Source organism: Haliaeetus leucocephalus, unplaced genomic scaffold (genome assembly GCF_000737465.1).
Source record: "Haliaeetus leucocephalus isolate CR32 unplaced genomic scaffold, Haliaeetus_leucocephalus-4.0 Scaffold992, whole genome shotgun sequence".
Classification (NCBI taxonomy): Eukaryota; Metazoa; Chordata; class Aves; order Accipitriformes; family Accipitridae; genus Haliaeetus; species Haliaeetus leucocephalus.
Window position 1 is genome coordinate 3,243,912 of NW_010973428.1, and position 23,161 is coordinate 3,267,072.

The window sequence follows — 23,161 nt, forward strand, 5'->3', positions numbered from 1 at the left end:
AGTAGGTATCTTTATTTTGTGCAGTTTAGGATGTGTTTAAGTCTTTCTTTTCTTTGCTACTGTCAAGATAATCATATTGTTGTTACAGATGGAGCTCAGTTTACCAGGAGTGGACAGCACTCTCAGGTATTTGGATGAGCTACTGGCAAAAGATAGCTAGAAAAAACAATCTCTGCTTCACATTTGTAAGCAAAATACAAATTTTTCGATTCTTCTCTTTACAGTAATGTCAGGAGAAGGTGATACAAAAAGATTGCTAGAGTTACAGGTCAATAAAAAGGGTAGTATTTCTATGAAGGCAGGGAGAAACTCCTTTAAATATTTAAGGAGCAAGTCTCATTAAAACAGAAAAAAATGCTACCTATGCATAGAATCTGCATAAAAGTGATAAAATACCACAAGATATCCAAACAGTAAGACAGATACTGATCACTACCACATAACTGGAGAGGCTGAAAGAATGGGGCTTGGAGAAGAGAGGCTTAGAGGGTACAAAATAGCAGCCTTCCAGCAGCCAGAAGGAAATCACCAAGAACTGGGAGCCAGGCACTTTACTGAAGTACATGGCAAGTGAACAGGGGACAATGGCTATAAATTGGCATGGGAAGTTCTATGTGATTTTTTTTTTTTTCCACTGTGAGGCTTATGAAGTATTGGAACAGGTTGCTTCGATGAGTTGTGAAATCTCTTTCCTTGGAGGTTTTAACAGCCTAATTGGATAAAGCCCTGAGCTACCTGGTCAGAAATCAGTGTTGACCCTGCTCTGAGGGAGAAGTTCAGCTAGAGACCTCCCAAGGTCCTTTCCAACCCAAATGCCACAATAACGACGTTCTTCTGCAAATGTGGACCATACGTCCACTACGAGTAACCAGTGGGGAACAGTGGTTGCAGCTATTTTACCAGATATTTCCCCAGTTAAGATTAAGGATATAGTTAAACAGGCTTATGCACACAGAAGTAACACACAGTTACTTTCTCATCTGGCCGAAGACGGTCAGCCTTTCTAGATGTTTAGGCAGTACAAGAGTGACAAAGGTGAACCAGCTGCTGCAGGGAACTGCAAATACAATATAAATAATACAGGGAGAGTGTGGACAGATGCCACTGGCAAACTTTAGGCTCTGAAGAACACTGCAAATCAAGACCTTCTCAAGAAGTTTTTAAAGAAGATATCAGTTCCACACACAGGACCAAAAAGAGAGGTAGAAAAACAGCTTCAAGGTGCAATTGAGAAGATGCATTAGACAGTAGTAGCTTATATTTACTAGGAGATGGAGAAGCATTTTGGAATGGAGGACACCTATGCAAGAAAGATAAGCTTCACCTAGAGAAGACTATCTGCAGTTAAAATCAGAAAAGCTGAAGAAAATGTGAGGAAATAAAGGACTCAAAAGAATTCAGGATGATGCATTCTTTATCAGTAACATCTATGTAAGTTATTTCCACAAGAACATTGTGGGGGTGGGAAAATCACATTTTAGAGATAAAAATTATTAAAACTTCCATAAAACACACTCACAACATAAGAGATCACCAAGCATTCAGAACAGCAGCATTTTACCGGATGTTTCTGCTCTCGTCTCACACACTAAACAACTCTTGATTTTACTAACCTGAAAGGAAATGTACGTCGTTAACTTGAAAGCTATTTAGTGATATTTCTTTAGAGAAAATATTGAAGGATAAAAAATAAAAAGGTGCTTTTCAAAATGTATTTATATAAAAGTGAACAATGTTTACCTCTTCTGCAAGTTGGCTATCACGCAAAGTCGGGGGAATTCCTGGGTGCTTTGCCGACAACAATTCCATCAAATTGTGTGTAGAATGAAGTCTCTAAATATACACAAAGTCAACAGCAATCATGAAAACATACATTACAACATCTGTGACAGGAAAAGCTTAAACAGCAATGAAAGCTTACAGCAAGAAATCAGTATTCATTTAAAACTAGTTGTATCTTTTTCTCTGTTAATCTGGAAGCATCTTATAAAGAAAATAAACATTCTTTTCCTCATTTTACTGGGGTAGGAAGTGAAACATTAAAAAGACCTTCTTCAACACCTCCAAAGCAAATCAGCAGGCAAACTTGATACCAAGTCATAAGATTCTGTCCCATACTCATCCTGCTAATTAAAACAGCCCTTGACTATTATGCAAAACAAAATCTCAGAGCACATTCTTTAGTAAATATCTTTCAGAATATTATAAGGAGACAATTCACTTAGTTTATCTAAAGCAAAACAAAGTATAAGGAAAAAAAACAGCTCCCAAGAGCTTAAATCATTTTTCATATTTTTCACTTTTCTGAAATAAAAGATGACTGCATAAAGCATGACCTTTTTGTTTATCTTTTAAGGAAAAGAAACATGATTGTTAATATAAGGCAACTCTACTCCTCTTCCCTAGGTTCACCCTATTTATCCCAAACCAGACCCCTAATATTATGCTGTCTGCATATGTCCCATGAACTCCTACTAATTATCTCCACTATCATGAACTTGTGCCCTTCTCACCTCCTGGATTCACTTCACCTTGCCCTATTACTATCTCAGCCACTGAAGAGCACTGGCCAGGAGCAGTTTGCCATTATCTTAAAGAGCTAAACCTACACAACTGACAAGTATCCAACAGAAGTTGAGTTTTATTACACAAAGGCAATATTAGGCATTGTACACTTTAAGGAAAAAAAAAGCTTTATTGGATTGCATAATCCAGCAAAACAGCTTCATTAACAACCTTGTTATGAGTAGCTTAAGTTTATGCTGATATGGCTATGCTAAGTGAAAAATGCCTCTGGGAAGACACAAAAGAGAAGGAAGGATCAAAGCAGTGCAATGGAGCCATCAGATGACCACATGCAAGATAATCAAACAATAACTTACTTAGTGAAGCAAGCAAAGTAAAGAAATAGACAACTGATCACTTCTTATTTATCCATCATTAACATTTTAAATATCATCCTATACTTAAGAGAATTTTGGTCAATTTAGAACTGGTATTTCTTGAAGAAATACAACGATGTTACTTAGAGAACCATTCCTTTTTTACCAGGAAAATATATTCATATTTTTAATATAATATTGCCTGAAGACAAAATTCACTTTGATTCTTTTCCATGTTTTGATGCCCTTTCAGAGAACATCATCTGCAGTGCACCAATTTTATTATTCTCTATCATTTGGCACATTAATATCATGCTCAATGCAAACCCAGCATCCTGTATTCACAGGATGCAATACAGTACTATTAATGTGAGCAGTCACAGTGATATGCAGAAGTCTAGGAACTGAGCTTGTTAAGTTTATTGCAGAACAGCAGGTGGAGATCATACACTGCTTCTGGGATAATATGAAGACTCACAAGCAAAAGTTTTTATAAATACAGTAGCTTTTAAAGAAAAAAAAGGAAACATGAAGGTCACTGGACAGATTCCTATGTAGAGATTGTGATAATGACAATAGGCTGAAAAAGTCATTCAGCACACCACTGGCAGGAAGAAAAGAGTGACCTGTTAAATTAAATCTAAAGTATTCCAGTTCTTAACTACGTCTCTACATTTGAATGCTCACTCACTTGCAAGGAATCTGTTTTGAGCTTTTCTTTGTGCTCTTCAGATGATCGCAACACTTCTCTGTACAGCTCTGCAGCCAATGCATATTCTCCTGAATTAAAAAAGAGTAATAAAAACATACACATATTGTGTTGGTTTTTAAATATACAAGCAGCCATGACTGGCCATCACTTGTAACATACTAAGATGTTTTCAGAGAGGCTGTATCTGCTTGTCTTCAAGCAAATCTTCCCTATTCATTCTGGCCCCCTCCCAAAAAAACCCCAAACTGGTAAAAGACAGAGAGTATTGTATTTTACAAAGACTAAAGCAGTTTCCAAATTAAATGTCTTGTGACTGGCAAGATCTGTAGACTTCTTGATCTTAAAATAATGTATTCACAGTTGCCCAAGTCCAAAGAATCTCACATGTTGCACTAAAAAAAATAAATAAATCTACAACTCACTGCAGTGATGCATTGCTAAGTTTGCACTGCAAATACATTATTCACTCTTCCAGTGAGTGTTCCAATGAAAGTTGTGTCATACTTCAGAAATGATTAAATACATGCAGGGAGTATAACTACTGATGTCAGCTGCTAACGTTACAATCACTTCTCAGAAAACAGATTATATAAATTAAAAAAGAAATACAAAATTGAAGTTGCATATGGAAAAGCAGAAAAAAAAAATTTTTTTTTTCCTCAACTGATGGAAATTTATTTAGCCAGTAATAGTCTTAGAAGACTCCTAAAACATGGAGAAGTACCAGGACATGAAATGTATGAAGACAGATAACACAGTAAACCAAAAATCATCTTCCTACATACCTGGAAGTATAACAACCCTATTTCAACAAGATTTGTTGCTTCTTACATTGAAACAGCTGCCAGTTGTAAGGTGTAGTCCTGCAATATACTATTGCCATTACTAGTAACAGGCTGAAAGCTATGTGCTGAATTTGCAAGGCCTTAAGCTTAAGGCTTGTCAGGCCTCCTTTGAATTTTTCTTGACCTGCCTGGACCTTTTACTTGGCTTAGCCGTGACAGCAATTTCTCTGATTCACTAGGTATCTATGGCTAATTTTTATTTTTTTTAAGCTTTTGTTTATCTTTGTGTGGTACAATCACAGCTTTATATGGATAGCAGAAACAAGCAGTTATTCCATGTAGAATGAGATATTTACAACTAACACAATGATGTATTGTAGAGAAATACGGGCCTAGTAGTAATAGCAGAGGCCTTGAAAAGTACAGATATAGGATGCAGTGTAGAGTACAGCCATGGGATGCTAAGAGATGGTGCACAGGTTTGGCAGTGAAAAAGGAAGCCATGGCTATAAACAACTCACCCACAGTCAAAGAAATGCAGACCTACAGCTGGACAAAACTGGTTTTAGGGGCAAAGAGAACAAAGAAATAGTATGTAACATTCATAAAAGGCATCATGTACACTAAATTTGGTGTTAACATGGCGCTGCAGACCAATGAAGAAAGAGAAAGGTGTAAAAAGTGTGCTAGCAAATGTAAAAGTTACCCTAATCGGATCCTTCAGTGAGAAAGAAGAAACCATCAACACAAACATCTTATTCCTCCTGACAAAGAAGTCCAGGTGGTGACAACTAGCCATAGCACTGCCACCACCAGTATGAAAGCACTGACCTCAGGACCCAGAAGGGCAGTAGAAAGGTGAGCACAAAAGCAGGACAAGCAGTAGAAACGAGTAAAGTGGTTATTATTCTTTTTTCACTTATAACAATTAGATCTGGATTAATAACAATTAGACCTGTAAGATTTCAATTATACTAACAATAAATTCATGGCTTTATTTAACTTCGCACTTCCTCCTTGCTGTTAAAGATGACCGAGTGTAACAGTAATGCTGGGAGAGTGAGGGAAGTTACAGACTAGAACTCTGCCTTGGTCCTGCTTTTGTTTCTCACCAGATGCATTTTTCATCAATCTGCTTTTCAAAAAAGGCCAGACTTAATTTTTGCTACTAGTGTATTTTGGAAGTATTTAATCTGTACAGCAATCTTTTTAAGCACTTAATTCTATCTGAAAAACTTGATCTCCATCCTGCAATCGTAACAAAGTATTTCAAACCTACTAACTACAGACCATAGAATCTGAATGTAGTCTTTCTGTAAGGCAAGTAACAAAACAGGCAGTTAGCTTGTTCTCCTCTTTGAAGGAAGACTTTAGCATGAGCTGGAAAAATTCAAGCAGTTTGTCAACTTTAGAAGACTTATTACTTGGCAAAGAGGCATTTTTTTCACATTCACGACCAGGTAATTTTAATTTATTTTGTTTAGTCGGACATTCAAGATTAATATAATTATTTTTCTTTCCCATTTGAAGCTTTTCTTCCTCCTAATTCAGACAAAATCTACATTGACAGAGCTCTATAGCAAGCAGCAGCAAAGAGATTCCATAGTCAGCAGAGCAGTTTGCATGGCAGGGGGCACAAAGGAAGCCCAGAAAGCACTACCGATAAAACAAAAGCAGGTTAAGTACAATTACACAAGTATGACTTTTTATCCTCCCAGTACACATAGATGGTAAAATCAAGAAAGAATATGAAAAAAAGCCAGAAATAGAGACATCTCAACAATGCACCAACTACACCTATTCTTTTCTCCCTCATCTAGAATGCATATTGGCTTTTGTTACAAACAGTTACAAGCCTCTCTAGTTTCCCAGGATTTCACTATGTCTTTTTCCCTGAATTCAAAAAATCACTGTTTTTACATGGTATCAGCTAAACCATAATTAGCCCACTAAAGGGAGTAAAGAATATGCTACAGTCTTCCAGCCTTACCTTTAATGATATGGATACCAGCCAAGCCATTAAGAGCACACACCAACTGTCGGTGAGCTTCCTCACACTCTGTTCGACATTTCTTCTGCAGAGATGTTAACAGCTCCTCCATGGTCATGGTGCTGAAATGGAAACCAAATCGCTCAAATTTGAAACAAAACCGCAATACTAGAGAAGTAAAACTGTCGTTCTGTGTAGCATGAAAGATTGTTACATGCATCCAACACACTGTGCAAATGTTTATTTGAGATTTATTTACGTATTAAAACACGCTAGTTGTCAGCTTTTCTTCCAGCTAGAGCTTTATCCTAACTTGAGTAGGCCAAGAGGTTGACATCTCCTAAAAATAGAAGTAAGTAAGAACCAAGAGGAAAATTAGAACTAGGTAAAATAATGCTTCACATGGCAAAATACTTTGCTCTTTCTGTAACAGCAGTGAACTGGAAACAAGCAAAAATAGACCTCATTTTGCTAGAAGCTGTTCAAATGAAAACAGCTGAGAGACCACATTTCTCCCCTCTGCTACCAATCTAAACATGCAAAACATGAGGTGTCAAGGCAAAGAGGAAAATGTGTGAAAAGAGAACAGTGAAGATTAACAAGTATCATTTTAAACTTCCTTTTATACATTTGGTTATAGAATCTGTAATTCATGAGAGGAATTTAGTCAGAAGAGAATCAGCTTATAAAAATACAGGAAATGAAGATGTAAGAGGGAGAAGCAAGAACAAACATGAGAAAGAGAAAGAAAGAAGCATGAAAGAGCTTGGAGTAAGGCTAAGGGACAAAGAATCCAGGCAGGAAGAAGACTGATGTGAAGAGACCGGAGAGTAAACTGCAACAACAGTCTACAACAGCTGACCTGAGGCTGCTTCTATGACCAACTGCTGCTGTGAGACCAGACACTACTCCCCTCCCCAAAATTCTGCTCCTCAGCCTCATTCATCTTCAGGAAAAGCATTTACTATTTGGTATTTAGTGCTGTGGAGTAGAGTAAGAGGTGACATAACTCCTGAGCAGTCTGGGCCCAAGGTATGCTGGAAGCGTATCCTTGAGTAGGCCTTTATTTTACCCCCCTTGACACACTTTCATTTGCAGAAACTGTTCCTTGAGTTTACACTACAGTGTTACACTAGAGCAGGCTTTAAATCAATATAATCACTATTTATAATTAGCTGAATTCTGCAGAGGTATTGGCAAATACACATAGCACCTGCTGCTCATGCTCTGATACTTCTACCACTACTACTTACCTTTCATTTTCAAAACCATCAGCAGTTTCAAGAAAAATTATAAAAGCAAAAGGATGTACATATAAAGTATGCAATTTGATACATAGCCCGAGACTACCAATTAAGACAAAAAGGAGGGTTTTTTTTTTACTCAGTTTAACTAGGGGAGCCTAGAAAACTCCCTTTTGAGGGTTATATTTTTGCTGAGTAGATGTTCTCATTTACTGCCTTCACTACACAGGTGGGGGAAAAAGTCATCTATCATAGAATATGCTGCAAACTCAGCTTTCTTGTTTCACGCCAGCTTTTCTTATCCATATGCTCCAGCATCAACTTTCTTGTTTCAGTAAATTTCTCTTATTCATCAAAGTTCCTAGCACTGAATTTCTTCATTGTTCTCCTACATATAACCAAAGCCAGGAGCCAAATCTTCTCCCTGTTCTGGAAATGTCCATTACTGCAGTCAAGCTCGGTTCACAAAAAAGATAGGTAAATAGTACTGTGAAACAACTTTTCTTTGTACATATATATGATTTTAAGAAAGATTTAATTTTCATTGCTAGTTTTTCCACCACAGTTACTATACAGCTGTCACTCTGCAACCATTCCACCAAAATCAACACAGTACTAAGCTGTCCCCAGCATACTCAGCTCAGTTTACAAGTTTCACTTTTACTCCACTGGCTCATTTTAATGCAAATAATCTTGTATGGGCTGGTGGGAATATTGATCTCTCCCATGTTTGAGTCCTTGCTTCCACACTAGCAGACTGTTAGACAGAAAGTGCAGCATCACAGTGCCTACTATTGGTCCCTGCTGAAGTGGGTGCAGTCAGCTACAGCTGCTTAGGCACCATAGGTGGTGGCCTGCATGAGAAAGGCGAAGGAGTAGGACACAAAACTTCATAAAAGGATAGAAAGAGACTGAACAGAACTGATGTGTTAAAAGTTCAAGTTCTTCCCTACCTGTAGCTTAGAAAAGAAACAAACACAGACAGTGCTCCGAGAGCCTGGAATGGAAATACCCTGTTCTTTCACAACCCCCCTCTGACTGAAAAAGTAGCAGCTACATTTCACAGAGTGGTAGCAACACGCTTTTGGCCTAACAAAGGCTGAGACCAAACTGGTATTTGCAGGGCACTTGTGAGGAAGATGATCTTGAAAGCATGAAAAAAAGAGGGGGGGGGAAGCATTTGAACAGCTTTCAGGTTTGGATCTACATTTACAAATTCTGCAACCTCACATTAACAATGTTTTCTTTGAATTAAAGAATTATTCCATTCTGTTTATTCATTTTGTTCATTGTTCTCATTTATGAACATGAATTTTGTAAGAGACAAAAGAAAACCAGTGGGCTTATTTAAAACTGAAAAGAACCTGGTTTGTTTCACACTCAGTCTGTCACCTGCAACACCCTAGTATCCATCAGCATCATAAGGTTAAAAGTGTTACTGCACAAACATCTGCCTCTCAGTACGATGTTCTTTAACACAAGAATTACACTAAATAACCTACTGCATCCTATTCAACTTCTGAGGTCAGATAACTTAGTTAAATGTGCAACTATGTCACACCAACGAAGCTTAAAATTAGGCTTGAGAACTGTTCAAGATCTTGCACCATTAGGGACAATTAAGAGTTTTGCTTTGGATAAAGCAAACCATTTAGGAAATGACAGAAATTCACCTTTTCTGTAATGGCAAGAACTCTCCCCGAACAGCTTGTGGATGACAGCAGGCCTGCCTCAGCCGCAGCAAAGGGTACAGAATAGAAGTCACAGTCCTTCTATCTAGGCTACTAAGCTTAAGAGTCCAGTCTGAAATCTTCCTGAGTTTTGCCAATGCATCCTGGCAGCACACCTCATGCTGGCGATGATAGAAGTGTCTCTCCACAGGAGAAAAGTGAAGCCAGTGTACATTTTCTGTCTGAGGGGGGATTTGAATCTGCAATTAAAAAATTAAAAAGGTAATTTGCAAATAAAGCTATTGATAAATGTTGATCAGGAATTTTAAAACCTCAAACTCTTATTTACTTGGTCAATCACATCCTTCTTTGCTGATCTCCACATTATCCTGGCAATTAGACTGTAGAGAGGCCGGGGATTTTTCCTACAGTAAGGTCGATATAAAAGTTGGTCCCACCAATGTTTGACCCAGTAAGGATCAACTCCAAGAAAAAGGACTAATCCATACAGATCTGTCAAGAAAAGAAAGTGGTTTAGTACAATGTTTGTATTTTAATACTTCACAATATGCCTCCAAAAAAATTAACTTTCATAGAAAGGTTACCAGGCATAAAACTACTACATTCTGGCCATTATCTTTTCCACTTGTTTTCCAGTCATTCCCTCACCAAAACAGCTAATTTAAAGGCAGGGGACTAGCTGGGGGAAGGTGGAGGTTCGCTACTTTTTCATTGTCATAGAACTTGCTGAAATATAACTATTTGTGAGACACTTTCCTAATTTCAAGTTTAGCAGAACAGAGCGATGAATTGAAACCTATTCAGAGCAGGGGCGAGAGGCAGAAATTACACGATTGCATATGGTTAACTGGGTTTGCCAGGTTTTTCTAGAACAATATTGCACAGTATCATTACTTCACAGCCTGCTGTGCACCAACTGTCTGATGCCCACCATCCTAAAAGGGGCCGCAATTCAGAAGACTTCCACTTTTCTACTAAGGCAGAAGAAATCAACAAAACACACTTTTATTGTTTTCTTACTAATTGAGAGAATACAGCTTGCTAATTCTGCCCAATTCAGAAACCCATCATTTTGAGGGATGAAATATAAGGACATACTGACTTTAAGCTTGTATCTAGATCTTACTGGAAAAATACAGAAGCACATGTTTAATGCTTCATGTGGACAACACAAAAATAGAAATATATGATGGTTCTTATAGATATCTTATAAATAGTTCTTAAAGATTTGGTGGCTGCATTCTTTATTCTGTTAGCTTTATGGTAATTTTGGTATTCAGCTGAGAGCCACAAGACATTCACCAAATTCATCACAGACCAGAGGAAGAAAAATCCTGCGAATCATTTCTGTGCAGGAAGTAACTGTTTACCCAAAGGTCCTATCCCACTTTATTACAGCAGTGGTAGCACAGATCCAAACTAGTCAGCAGTTTTCATCCCCTATATGATGGGGGCTGCCTCAGTATAGTCTGAGCGCCTGGCCAACATGTATGATGCACAATATGACATTTCAGATATGTATTAAATCAACACTATCACACATAAGGACTTGAATAGGTTAATCATGACAGTCAAATCAATCACTTCCTTCTATAGCATTTGCTTTATTATGTATTCTTACAACTATTATGTATATTTATAAATTTAATCTACAATTCCATAATGAATTAATCTACAATATTGAATTTTATAATAGTTTGGTGTCTGAACAATAGTTCACAAATATACACAAATGCTCACACTGATTTATCCACTTTCAAACTCATTGCCTCAATGTGTAGCACATTCCTAAACCAAAGAACACAGGGAGATTAAGTTAGTCAGTTCCCTTTCTTTTTTCTATCTTTGTCTGAAGCCCATCTACAGAAACCAAGTACCTCACAAAAAAGACAAGATAAATGACACCTGCCAACATACAGCTCCCTACTCCACACATCTCAATTCGTTAAGTCCTTACATAAGGACTTAATACAATTTCATTAAGCTTTAGTACAATTTTTAGAATTTAAATTCATGGCAGTCGATGCCCACAGTAGTTCATACAGGGCTATGCAAAAAGCAAATACAGCTTTGCTTGCTGTATTTGACAGTTAGAAGGATTCTGTAATCAGAGCAGACTTTAGCTGCAACAGAAAGAGGTTAATATTCACCCACTCTGCTAAGTGAAAACCGAAGAACAGACTTGAGTCAGCTGTTTGACATACAGCTTCTCCCCAAAGTATTTGTCTAACTCGGGGAGATAAAAAGATTTCAGCTCTGCAATTACTGTATTGATACATTCATTGATGGCTTTATTACATGGTTAAAGGTTATGGCTTACCAAATCAGAGTACATAATGAATTCAGATCAAAACTAGCAGACAGTTTAACTACTTCAAACCACTACTAGCCCAAGGAAAACTCACAGATGACACCACTACATAAAATCTCACCTTCTAATCCTCGCTGCACAGGAGTGCCACTGACACACCAGCGATTGATTCCACTTAAACGGAGAGCCATTTCAGCAGCCTAGCAAAAGAAGACAGAACTAATGCTATGAAAGGAAAATCAAAGATAGTGTGGAACATAGCCTGAAAACACATGGACCTTATTTTTAAGAAGTCTGAACATCTTTTCAGTATGTAAGATTAGCAGAGCTATAAGCAGCATTGGTACCATATATTATAAAAATGTGTATAAAGTTATTGAGCTTTTTTGAAGGTAACTGAAAGCCGATAAAAGCCATACCCAGTTCCAAGCAGTCAAGTGCAATTAAGGGCTCACAAAAGGCAAACAGTTAGCAAAAGAAACTGTATGTAAAAAACCATAAAAATAAAAAATTAAAGCCTATAAGCCTTTATATAAGTAGTGGTTTTGTCCTCCTGTCTCGGGCAAAAAGACTGGACGAATACTAATTAAAATAATCTCCCTCTGCAGACACACTGCTGACTATGTTAGCTTCCAGACCCAAAGGACGTATCTATGCCTCTGAACCATGTCACTGAACAGGCTAGTGTCTTGTTTGAAACTATCAAACACCACATACGACATGATGACCTAGTTCTTTAAACTGTCGGTATAGATTATGTTAAGTATTTTTTGAGCTGGATATACTTCATAGTCTGTCAAAATTCCAACAAGAGAACCATTTAATAGTAAATATCTCCAACAGAAAATTCACTTCTAAAGAACAAGCTACAAGGACAAATTACCCGAGTGCACTGAATGTTAAGAGGGGAGAGGGAAGTCTATTGTATTATTTACAGTGAGCTTGTCAAAACCTTTTCAAGTTAAATAAATGCATGACTGGGAATGTCATACCTTTGCAGTAGTGCATTCAACCATTTGTGCTTCATCAAGGCAGATCCTCCACCACTCCACCGCTACTAAGGGGCTTGGGATGGCCATGTACCGCTTCTGGTTCCTGAAACGGCGCCCATCTTCGCTGTTACTGTGGGGTATATCTACATAGTTCAGTTCAGAGCGGAGAACATCATATGTGGTGATAACCACCTCCTGCTCTGCCAACATGTGTGGCTGCAAAAATCCATGCTTCTTCACACCTTGATACACCTACATAGATTTGTATTCAATAGCACAAGAGCAAAGAATGAAGGTAGGAGACACTTTAATAAAAATGTAGAAATACCAGTACAGCTTAATACATGCATGCTTTCAGAAGTGTTCCTCATATAATATGAAACCATTCATAAAACCTGTATTCACATAGTAGCATGGTGGGAAATCCATACAAGTAACACAGATAATAAATGCAATACAGACACTGATGCAAAATTCTTATGTATAAGTACCTATATCTTTGCAAAACATTTTTTTTCTCCTTTGAAGAACAGAGGACTTCAGTATCTGCTGCAACACTTATTTGTTGCAACAGCTGTATGCAAGATTAACCATTCTGTAATGTTGTATGGAGCGACATTATGTAAGTCAGTGTTACACATCCTGTCCTCTCCTTTACTGTAGATGTGTTACCTTTCTCCCCACGGCCCCAAGAATTTCATGGATGATTAGGCAAAGATAGAAGTATGTGGCGAAATATTTAAAAAACAGAAATTATACTCTGGGTAATGTTTTATCTACAAAAAGGATTTCTACAGTGACTCATGAAATAGAAAGAATATCTTAGTAAGAAACAACCCCTGTGCACCAACAGAATGTTATTATAAGCCTTTCATATTGACATTTCTTCTAATATCAGAAGTATTTTTCTTATCTCCCTTGTCATTCTAAGCATACAGCAGTTTAAATTAAAAAATTAAGAAGCTAAACCAAACATTTTACTATATGTTTCCCCATGGTAGCATTCCATATATAAAGAAAATACAGTACGTATTATGAGTCCCAATATATTTACAATACTGAGACATGTTGCAATTTCAAATAATGTATGGTATAGCACAAAATCAAAAAATATTTTTAAAATAGGAGTGTTTTCTAATCTCCAGGTTTATTAGCTGCTAAAAGCAATTATTACCAGAGCTATGTATCAATCACTGTTTTTTCCTTCTCATATGGACTTTTTCTCTTGCTCCCAATTTACTTCAGGAACCTACTTCAAAATTACAGGCATCCATTGTTTATTTTAAGAATTTTATCATTAGCTACTTCTTTCCACCTATCTATTAACATTAATCACAATGTTAAAATAGATAAGGCCCTCTTCTGACAGATACAGGCATATTCCTATCTTATTTAGAAAGAATCTATATTCTAGTCCCATCTTCAAATAGCTAGCATCTTTCTAGTGCTCTCTCATTCTGTGAGTTCATGATTTATTACATAAACATTAATCAAGATGGTCCATTCTTATCTGCAACTACCTACAAACACTTTTACCATTTAAGAAAATCACACCATCTCTCCAGTCCCTCAGTGTCACAAACTTTAATGTTCTCTTAACTCACACAACTAATAGTTAAAAATACCAAAATTAAGGTGACTATCAACCTTAGTTGATTTCCCCCCCTCTTTACCCTTTGATGATCAGCACATGATTTCACTGTCACTGTACTTTTCCTTCCAGTAATAATCTTCCTCTACATTTGTGCATATGGCAACAGTGCTTCTGTCAGCTGAAAGAAACACTTGCAGAAAATTTCTGTTCAGGCTGAGTGTGACACCAGAGCATGTGCAACCAGGTCAATTCACATGAACTGAAGAGGGAGAAAGGGCGGGGGGGGGAGAAAAAAGAGCATGCTCACTGAAGCAACTGTTAAGAAGCAAAAATAGCTGTCGAAGACTAATGATCTCTTCCAAGTATTTATGAACAGATTTTACGGAGGTTTATAACTTGGCCAAGTTTTGGTTGTTTTCACAGCAGCAGGAAAAGACAACCTGCCACAAAGCAAGACCTACTGATAAATTTTAATTTCTTGTTCTATTACATAAAATCATTAGAATTTCCCATGTGTTGTAAGCAGTTGAAAGAATAAAAAACACCCTTCACAGGCAAAAAAACTTGTTAGTATGCAAAACTTTTTTTGAAACATCTGCACTGATTTTTTAACTTTACAGAAAAAAACAACAAATTTTCATTTTGAAGCAACACTGAAAGCAAGTCTGGATGACTTACAGTTGGCAGTTAAAAGAAAATTAAAACAGTGTCTTAGAATGGAAGGTGTCACACAGCTTAAAGTACTGACACTCAGTATTTAAGCTATTTTACTGTTACCATGTAAATCTATTTCTGACAGTTTTCATCAAAGCTGGTATAAAACTTGGACTGGCTCCTACGAAAGCTGTGCAAGTTTTACACATTTGTTAATTGCTGCACTAAAGCTAATTAGACTGCTCACACAAATGGCTTACTGGAGGCCTAGAATTCATTTATACATTGGGCATCTATGTAGGATAGCGGAAGGTATCAGCTATAACCCTGAATACAAAGCTTCCTCTCTTTATCAATCTACTACAACTGTTATTTTATTCAAAATATAAGGGCTCTCAAAGCACTTTATCATTACAAAGGTTCTTGCCTACTAAAAATATGAAGGACAAAACTTGACTAAATCATAAATAAAAGACAATGACTACCCTTGAATACTGTGATAACTATATTAAAAAAAATCCTGCATAGCCGTAGTGACTGTATGTATAATTAGGTTTATTTTAGTGATAGAGCTATTAGAAATCAAGTAAAAGGACAATACAAAGTCTTCAGATAAGCAACATTCTAATAAATATGGCAGATGTTATAGAGACAATGCCCAAGTTGTAAAGGTGTCATTCTTGGTAAACACCAAGGCCCAAGACTTCTTTTGTAAAGCCCAAGAACCCGAAACTCAAAAGTACAATCTTTACCTACTGAAACATTTGTTTTTATCTAAAACAAAATGAGAAGTAACTTCAGAGCGCTGCTTGGGTACAAATGTATAGTGAGACTTGACACTGCCAAAACACCTATTGTTAGGCCTTTCTAAGTTCCGTGGTAATCTTTCAGAAAAAAAAACCCCACTACAAACAGCCCTCCCTCTCAGAAATCCCTTGTCATTGCAATTGCTCAAAATTTGCTTCCATTTGATAAAGATATCTAGCCCACTGTATCATCTCCCAGTGACCAACTAATAAGGAAAAAAACGAAGAACTAAACGCAGACAGTCTTTCTAGGACACAAGTACATCATGTGGTGCCAAAGTATAGGTCTAATAGCAAGAAATGTAGGATTCTGACACAGAGGACAAAGAAACTTCTGAACTTTACATGATACTGAGTGTCAGACAGGAAGCCCCGAGCCTTGACAAAATAACTCTCCAGAATACAAACCTATATAATCTTACCAGAACTCGAAGAGAAGATGATCTTACATGTCTGTTGATCTCATCCACCCACTGATGACAAATAGAACTCGGAGAAATTATCAGAGTTGCTCCTGTGGAAACTGGTTTCATTGCCACAAGACAATGGGGACAGTAGAAGGGTTTGATCTTCAGGTTCTCCTCTTTGTAGTTTACACATTCTGCGTGCTGCCATAAGTAACATTTCAGGCACTGCACACGAGCTTTATAGTCAGCCAATCCAAGCTCACCACAGATGCATTCAAAACGATATTCAGATGTATTAAACGGAAATACAGAACTGGTATGTTGTACACTACTGCTGGCATGTTCTTGGGAATGTGAGGACTGGTCCTTTGGGACTTCCTGCTGGACATCAGCTGTAGTTTTAGAAACATCAAAATCAGGATGACTGCTCATGTCACTGGAGACAAGGAGGCTGCCATGCAGATCAGGACACTTTGGGACCACAGCTTCCTGCTGAATGTTATTCTCTTTTACAGAGTTCTCATGATCAGCTTCAGGTTTCCAGTTAGTTTTGGTAGTTGTACAATAATCATGTTCTTCCATGGTGATATCCACCCGTAAAGGGGTTTTAAGGACATTTTCAGAAGTGACATCACTATTTCTTGATTCTTTGGTTTGGGTTTTAGCATCAATCAACTGCTTCTTCTGAATGTTTTCTGAAGTCCGTGCCATCTACAAAGTAAAATTAACCAAGAATGTCAGACCTTCTCCTCCCCTTTTTTTTTTTTTTTTTTGAACATATAATATCTATGTCTTGGTGTGTTTAAGATTTTGTATCAATTTCCAGTTCGAGGATTTGGTTAATGCATACCAGTATTTAAAAATGACAACTTCACAGTAAGAACAATATATCTGCCAGCGCCCCAGCACTATTTTAAGAGATTTATGACAGATGTAGTTAATATTTTAGCCCCAAATTTGATCTTATGATTTCTGCTTCTTTGTTCATGGATGTCAAAGCAAACACTGCAGTTTTCTTAATTTTTATCAATAAGCCAGTATCACTGAACTAGTGCAGAGACAACACAGCTGCGAGAGGTATGCAATTGGTAGATCTAAGATCTGCCTTTACAGCATTCTTTGAAGTAACTATGGCAGCATGTTTTACCTGCTCCTTGGTTCTTTCTCGCCTCTTCTGTTCCTTGTAATTCTTTCCCAGCTTGAAAGACCCAGCCAGACCATGTCCTTTGACTTGCTCTACTACTTTTTCTGCAATTAGTTTTTCTAGAGTTCTTTTGAGAAGCCGTCTATTTCTCTGTATGTCATACCTATATATAGCACTGATGTACTTAAATATTGCAATAATGGATGCTCCTTTCTTCACATTCATTTCCTTTACAGCTGCTAATATCATCACTCGTAAGCCTATGTGTAGGATTAAAGCAAAAAAACTTACACCTCAGATAAAATGAAAGTTACCTCAGAGAGCGCATATTAAGGGAACTCTTAACACTGTGTTCATCTAAAAAAATGCAAAACAAAAAGACAGGCAGCAGTTTTGACAATGCTTTACTTGAGGTAGCCTTACAAATTGCTATTTTTTAGTGATTCTAAGACAATATTGAGTAGCAACAGAAATAAGTTACTCAGTTTTCTTACTGAAGCTTATAAAAAGTGTATTTCAGTTAAATGTATAAACTCTTTTACAAGGACCTTTAGTTACACGGAGCTCTGTAGCACAGAGATCTGAGTTGGCAACTTTAAGTGTGGATCACTTGTTTGTAGCATGCAATCCTATATCACAGTGCTCAGCAAAATAATAATTTCATTCTACTGAAGTAAAGAGTAGCATTGAATTCATAGTGGCCAATATAAGACTTATGCCAAAAGCAAAAGCAAAAGAAGTCATCAGATACTTACTGGGATATTGTATTTTTTCCTTCAATTTAAGCTCTATTTCCCTTGTTTTTTTCTTTGTATTTCCTTCTAAAGGTTGAGGTGGAACAAAGAAGTTCACAAGCTTACCCTAATGCAGACAACATTTATTAGTTATTAGCGCATGTCTCTTCACAGTAATTCTCAACTTCATTAATCTTTTCACATTTGAAAATAAGCACGAGCTGCTATAGATGGGTGCTCTAATCTCACTAATTTGTTCAGATAGCTCACTTTTAGCGTACAGAGCAATACCCCATTCAGTTCAATTTCTTGGCAAATGGTGTTCAGCACCCTACACTGATAACAGAAAGAGCAGCCCTGCAAGCTGCTTGGGTCCTCCACTACCTCAGAATTAAGTTGAAGGAATCTATAGCTGTAAGTGATCTAGGTTATTGATGCAGGGAGGAAAATATATATATTTAATAAATAGCTACAAACACAAAAGGAGGTAAGCAATATAGATTGAAAAGCCCTAGTTAGTTGTATTACAAGTAAGTTTCTCTTTTTAGGGATTGCCTCCCCAAAATTTACTCTATTATTAGTGATTTTATTCAAGATGTATACTCAAGAACCGGGATATAAAAAAGAATCCCAAAGCTGGAAGAAATACAGTGCCAATATTTTATGATTAACTGTTTTATAGCTGTATTCGTTGACACTTCACTCTGCCCTGTCCAATTGGTTGCTTTGCAGAATTCTTAACCGTAACCGCAATGAAACTCCAGACACTGAGCTCTACAGTGAGCCAAAACACCTGGAGTAACACTGACATTGGCTTACACAAGCCAGGAGTCATCCAGAAAGTCTCAGCTGGAATAAAGCATTTCTGGTTTGTTTTTTTTTCAGCACATCATACAAAGACATTTTATATTTGAAGACAAGAAAAACACAGATGACAAGGGGCCTTCTGGATGAGTGGAATAGTGCCTTTTAACCCCACAGGCAATGTCATATAATGCTGTTCATAAAGGTCCCAAAATATTAGCCAAGATGTCTGTCCCAGATACTCACACCATGAAACAGTTTTGTAACTCCAGCTCTCCAAAGGCTATGGTCTCTAGCTATTGTTGCCAGTTGATGTTCAGATGCTTTAGTGCTAATACTCCCCTCTTCACATTCAGTGCTGACAGTCTGATACATTTAAGAAAAATCTTATTCTCTCTTTGAGAATCCAGGCAGATCATTATGAAGAGATGTACAATGAAACTGGCTGCCATGAATTCAAGGTTCTCTCCCTTCAGAGAGAATTTTTGTCTTTAGTGAGCATGCTAAGTTTTCACAGGATGCACGATGAAGAACATGAAAAGATGGCAAACCGCTGCTAAATAAGCCCATTTATTATATGAAATAGAGGGCAAGCAGAAATCTTTATTCACCAAGTTTAAATTGTTCCTATTTTAGCACAGAACATCTGTCTAATCAATGTCTGATACTCACCAATACAATGAAGTGAAGGGGAGAATGATTTCCAACATCGTAAACTAAACTACGTATTTATACACTCCTGTAGTGCGTGTAAACTACCAGCAGCCTATTAACAGCACAGTTGCCTGCTAACACCCTTCAACAATAGCAAACTATCTATCAATTGCTTCTCATGCAAACCATTCCACTATTTATGCCAGAAACTATCACATCCTACAAAGCAAAAACTTTCACTGTACTTTAATCCAGCTTTAAATCTGGACTTCTATAAAACAGAAAGCAATAAACTCAAGCGAGGAAGGGCACTTACATTAATTCTGAAAAGTATTTTCTTTGTACTACATCTTATCCCAGTTTTCTTACCTCAGGTAATGTCAGATCATCTTGTTTAATGTCTGGTCGGGTATGAGTCAGAATAAGAGCCAACACTTCTACTGTTTTTCCAAGACCCATCTCATCTGCCAAAATACCTCCAGGCCACTGGGGTCCAGCAATCGGATATTCACGGATAATACTAAAATTCAAGTACATTCCCAAATGAAAGTCAGTAACTATAGAATAGTGTGACAGAGAAGTGCATGTTCAGGGGCACACAGAGCATAGCTTCAGCAGCGAAAAGGTTGTAAGGTGAGGCAATAACTTTTATCAGATAAGCTGAGATTGACAAAAGCTAGCAAGCTTTTTGGGTGTACAAACCTGACCAAGACGAATATGTATGCCAGAAGTTTGGGGATTTTTTTCCCCTCCTAACAGCCCTCTGCCTTGCTAACCTTAGCCTATCATAACATTAGTCTCCAAAAAATTGAAATATATTTATATTCACGTGTTAAAAATCTGAAAGTTATATAGGGAAAAAAATAAAAAGCCAACTACCAATCAAAAGGTTCTACCCTAACCAAATTAATGAAAAGTGCAACAGAACTAGCAATACCCAGAATTAATAAAAATTATTATACTGCCTCCTTCCTTTAGATTTTACAAATATTGGACCAGAAGGTCAAAGCCTCCGATGCTCTAGTTTAAAAAAATGTTAATCTTAAACCCACAAATTTGCACTGAAATTAAAAAAAAAAAGCTTTAAGAATTATATCTTCGGCTGGAGATATACATATTTACCTGTGCATTATATACTCCAGTTTGCCTTCTTTTCAAAGTAAAGATATCGCTATTCTAATTCTTTAGTTCCTAACTGAAAAATGACAGTTATGCTCTATCTTATATCCTCCAGGTAAAAGTTGCCAATAAGGTTTTCGCAAAGTACAACCTTTAAGTGTTCTCAGAAAGAGATAACTATAAAAACATACCAGCCAGTAAATGGATTATAGTAGATTTTTACTCCATCCAGAGTGACAACCTCCCGCCATAGGAAGTGCAGTGCATTTTCTACGGAGAAAGAGTTCATGTTATTATTATGAGGTTTCTCTGTAAACAGCACACAGCTTAGAATTGCCTAGCCTTATTGTGACAGAGACAAAAAGCAGATGTCTACCTCCAACCTCCACTGCTTCAGGACCAACAACATACATCAAATGCTGTTCAGCGAAGTTTAGTTTATCATTTAGCGTACTAACCAAACAACAGGTTTTCTAAAAATAGTAATGAAATTATTAACAAACAGCAGGAAAACACTACTGCTGACAATACAATGCCACTTTACTCAATTATGCAAGTTTTCCAGACCCATATACTTGCCACTGCTTGGAGTGCTTGTGAGGTTCTCTCGGTGAAGCATCCAGTTCACAGCGTCACTTTGGTACGGCCTCAGAATAGGAATTAATGCAGGATGCTGCACATCCTCTCTCAGTAACTGTATATCCTGCTGATGGGTGTGCCTTACAAAGTCATAAAGCTCTTCAATATTTTGTCGCTCTAGTTCTGTGTCAGATTCTTCCTCATCTTCCTCCAGCTCATCTGCATACACCAAGTCATTCAAGACAGGCATTATCAATCAACTTTGGTCAACATTTCAGTATATTTTGCTGCAACTTTAACAGGTGAAAGCAAGCAAAGCAAAACATCATTTAAATGTATGTATCAACTGCACCTGCCTCGGCTAGCAGCAGTATGAAACAACAAGCACTACTTTACTGAAAATCACAATTAACATGCTATGGCAATCACACAGGTATGCATAATCAGCAAAGCTCTTCCTTTAGAATTTAGGGATAGAATGACCAGACCTTGTTTATATAATAAAGACCTTCCACTAAACATTTCTAACTGATACAGAAGCACAAATAACTCACATTTCAGATTTAAGTGTTAAGATGGGTCAATGATCTTCTAGAAAGGGGAAAAACACAGTGGGTCATCAAGGATTTGTACATTTTTCATGAAATAAGGCCTTTCCTGATAAAATAACGTATTAGAAAAAAAAACAGGAGATTCTCTTCAGTGAGCCTTCCTGTTAATTTTAACTTATCCATCTGGATAAGAAAACTGTAGCAGTAGGACCACATGAAATTCTCACCACTTGCATCATTGCAAAAATTCAGACAAGGCATACTTTAGAAATTAACATCCCACCTCAAGAGAAGTATGTACCTTCTAGGACAGAAGGCCTACCCTTCTTTTCTACCCTCTAGGAAAGAAAGCCTTGTGCTTATGTATTTTTCACATAATTTGGATATATGGGCATACACAGAACTTAAGCATCGTAGAACAAAAATTCATGAAAAATTCAAGGGCCAGCATTTTAGGAAACTGACATAAGATTAGGGAACAAAAGACTTAGAGGACAAGTTTTAATAGTGTTTTAGGTTTCAAATTAAAAACATCAGCACCAGTAAGACAGCTGTACAACTCTACAGTTCAAAAGATACTAACCCTAGCTAGTATTGGAGATAAAGCCATCTTGCAGAATTTCTCTCAAAAAAAAAAATTTAGAAGCAAGTCAAGGCCAGCATTTTCAGCATAAAGTGACCTTAAGGTATATTTAACATAACATACTGATAAAAAGAGAAAACAGCTAATGGCAGGCACAATTAAATCAAATCATAATTACAATGTCTCGCGCTAAAAAAGAAGATATGTACCTGGCATCAACACCAGGAAGCTTAATCTCAAAATAAGGTTTGAGGGCTGCTATTAGGACTCCCTTTCATGGAAGGCAAAAGCTTTCTTTCATTCAAATGAATGGTGAAGGTGAAGAATGGTTTCCAAAACAAACAGCAGGAAATGATGTGCCTATGTGTGGCAGCCATCAGTGCCCTCTCCTAATCCTTTTAAGTCAATGGAATAATTCCAGTGCTTCACAAGGGGAAAGAGAATTCTGAAAGACATTAAGTTTCTATAAATTCATAAAAACTGTATAAATAAAGACTTGTAATGTAAAGAAGGTAACCAGAGTGCACATGTGGGGTTATTAATGTTCCAGCCAAATGAAAAGCACCAAGCTGAGCATGCAGCTTTATATACTACAGAAACTGTTCCAAGGGATCCTCTCACACACATTCCTCGCTTCATGGAAAGAGCAGAGAAATTAGAGTGATCGCAGAGTATAACTTCGATTGGTGAAACTGATCTATAATGACACCTATCATCATACTTGCCAAAATATCAGTTTTCAAATCTCACATTTCAGAGCACAATAAATTGACTTCTATATAAACTAAGTCTATCCAGAATTTTACAGCAGAGCAAAGACTACAATATACTTTAAAGTAAAATGTTTTTTTTTCATACAATTGGATGTTTTGTCCCTACCTTTCTCTCAAAGATTCCTCCCTTCCCCGCCCCCCCCCCCCCCCTC

General features: G+C 37.2%; 1 protein-coding gene across 2 annotated transcripts in view; it reads right to left on the bottom strand.

Moving 5' to 3' along the window:
* Nucleotides 1-23,161, bottom strand: part of SHPRH (SNF2 histone linker PHD RING helicase, E3 ubiquitin protein ligase) — a 52,664-nt gene that overhangs the window by 24,706 nt on the left and 4,797 nt on the right. Inside the window, exons 3-15 of one of the 2 annotated variants that reach the window (XM_010584506.1) lie at nucleotides 21,109-21,321; nucleotides 20,715-20,793; nucleotides 19,774-19,924; nucleotides 17,968-18,073; nucleotides 17,216-17,472; nucleotides 16,084-16,779; nucleotides 12,608-12,859; nucleotides 11,737-11,815; nucleotides 9,633-9,796; nucleotides 9,287-9,543; nucleotides 6,370-6,491; nucleotides 3,574-3,662; nucleotides 1,741-1,833 (exon numbers count right to left, since the gene is read on the bottom strand). In XM_010584506.1, coding sequence (XP_010582808.1) covers nucleotides 1,741-1,833; nucleotides 3,574-3,662; nucleotides 6,370-6,491; nucleotides 9,287-9,543; nucleotides 9,633-9,796; nucleotides 11,737-11,815; nucleotides 12,608-12,859; nucleotides 16,084-16,779; nucleotides 17,216-17,472; nucleotides 17,968-18,073; nucleotides 19,774-19,924; nucleotides 20,715-20,793; nucleotides 21,109-21,321 — 2,558 coding nt within the window. Of the gene's footprint in view, nucleotides 1-1,740; nucleotides 1,834-3,573; nucleotides 3,663-6,369; nucleotides 6,492-9,286; nucleotides 9,544-9,632; nucleotides 9,797-11,736; nucleotides 11,816-12,607; nucleotides 12,860-16,083; nucleotides 16,780-17,215; nucleotides 17,473-17,967; nucleotides 18,074-19,773; nucleotides 19,925-20,714; nucleotides 20,794-21,102; nucleotides 21,322-23,161 lie in introns of both variants that reach the window. The other variant, XM_010584505.1, reaches the window with a different exon arrangement.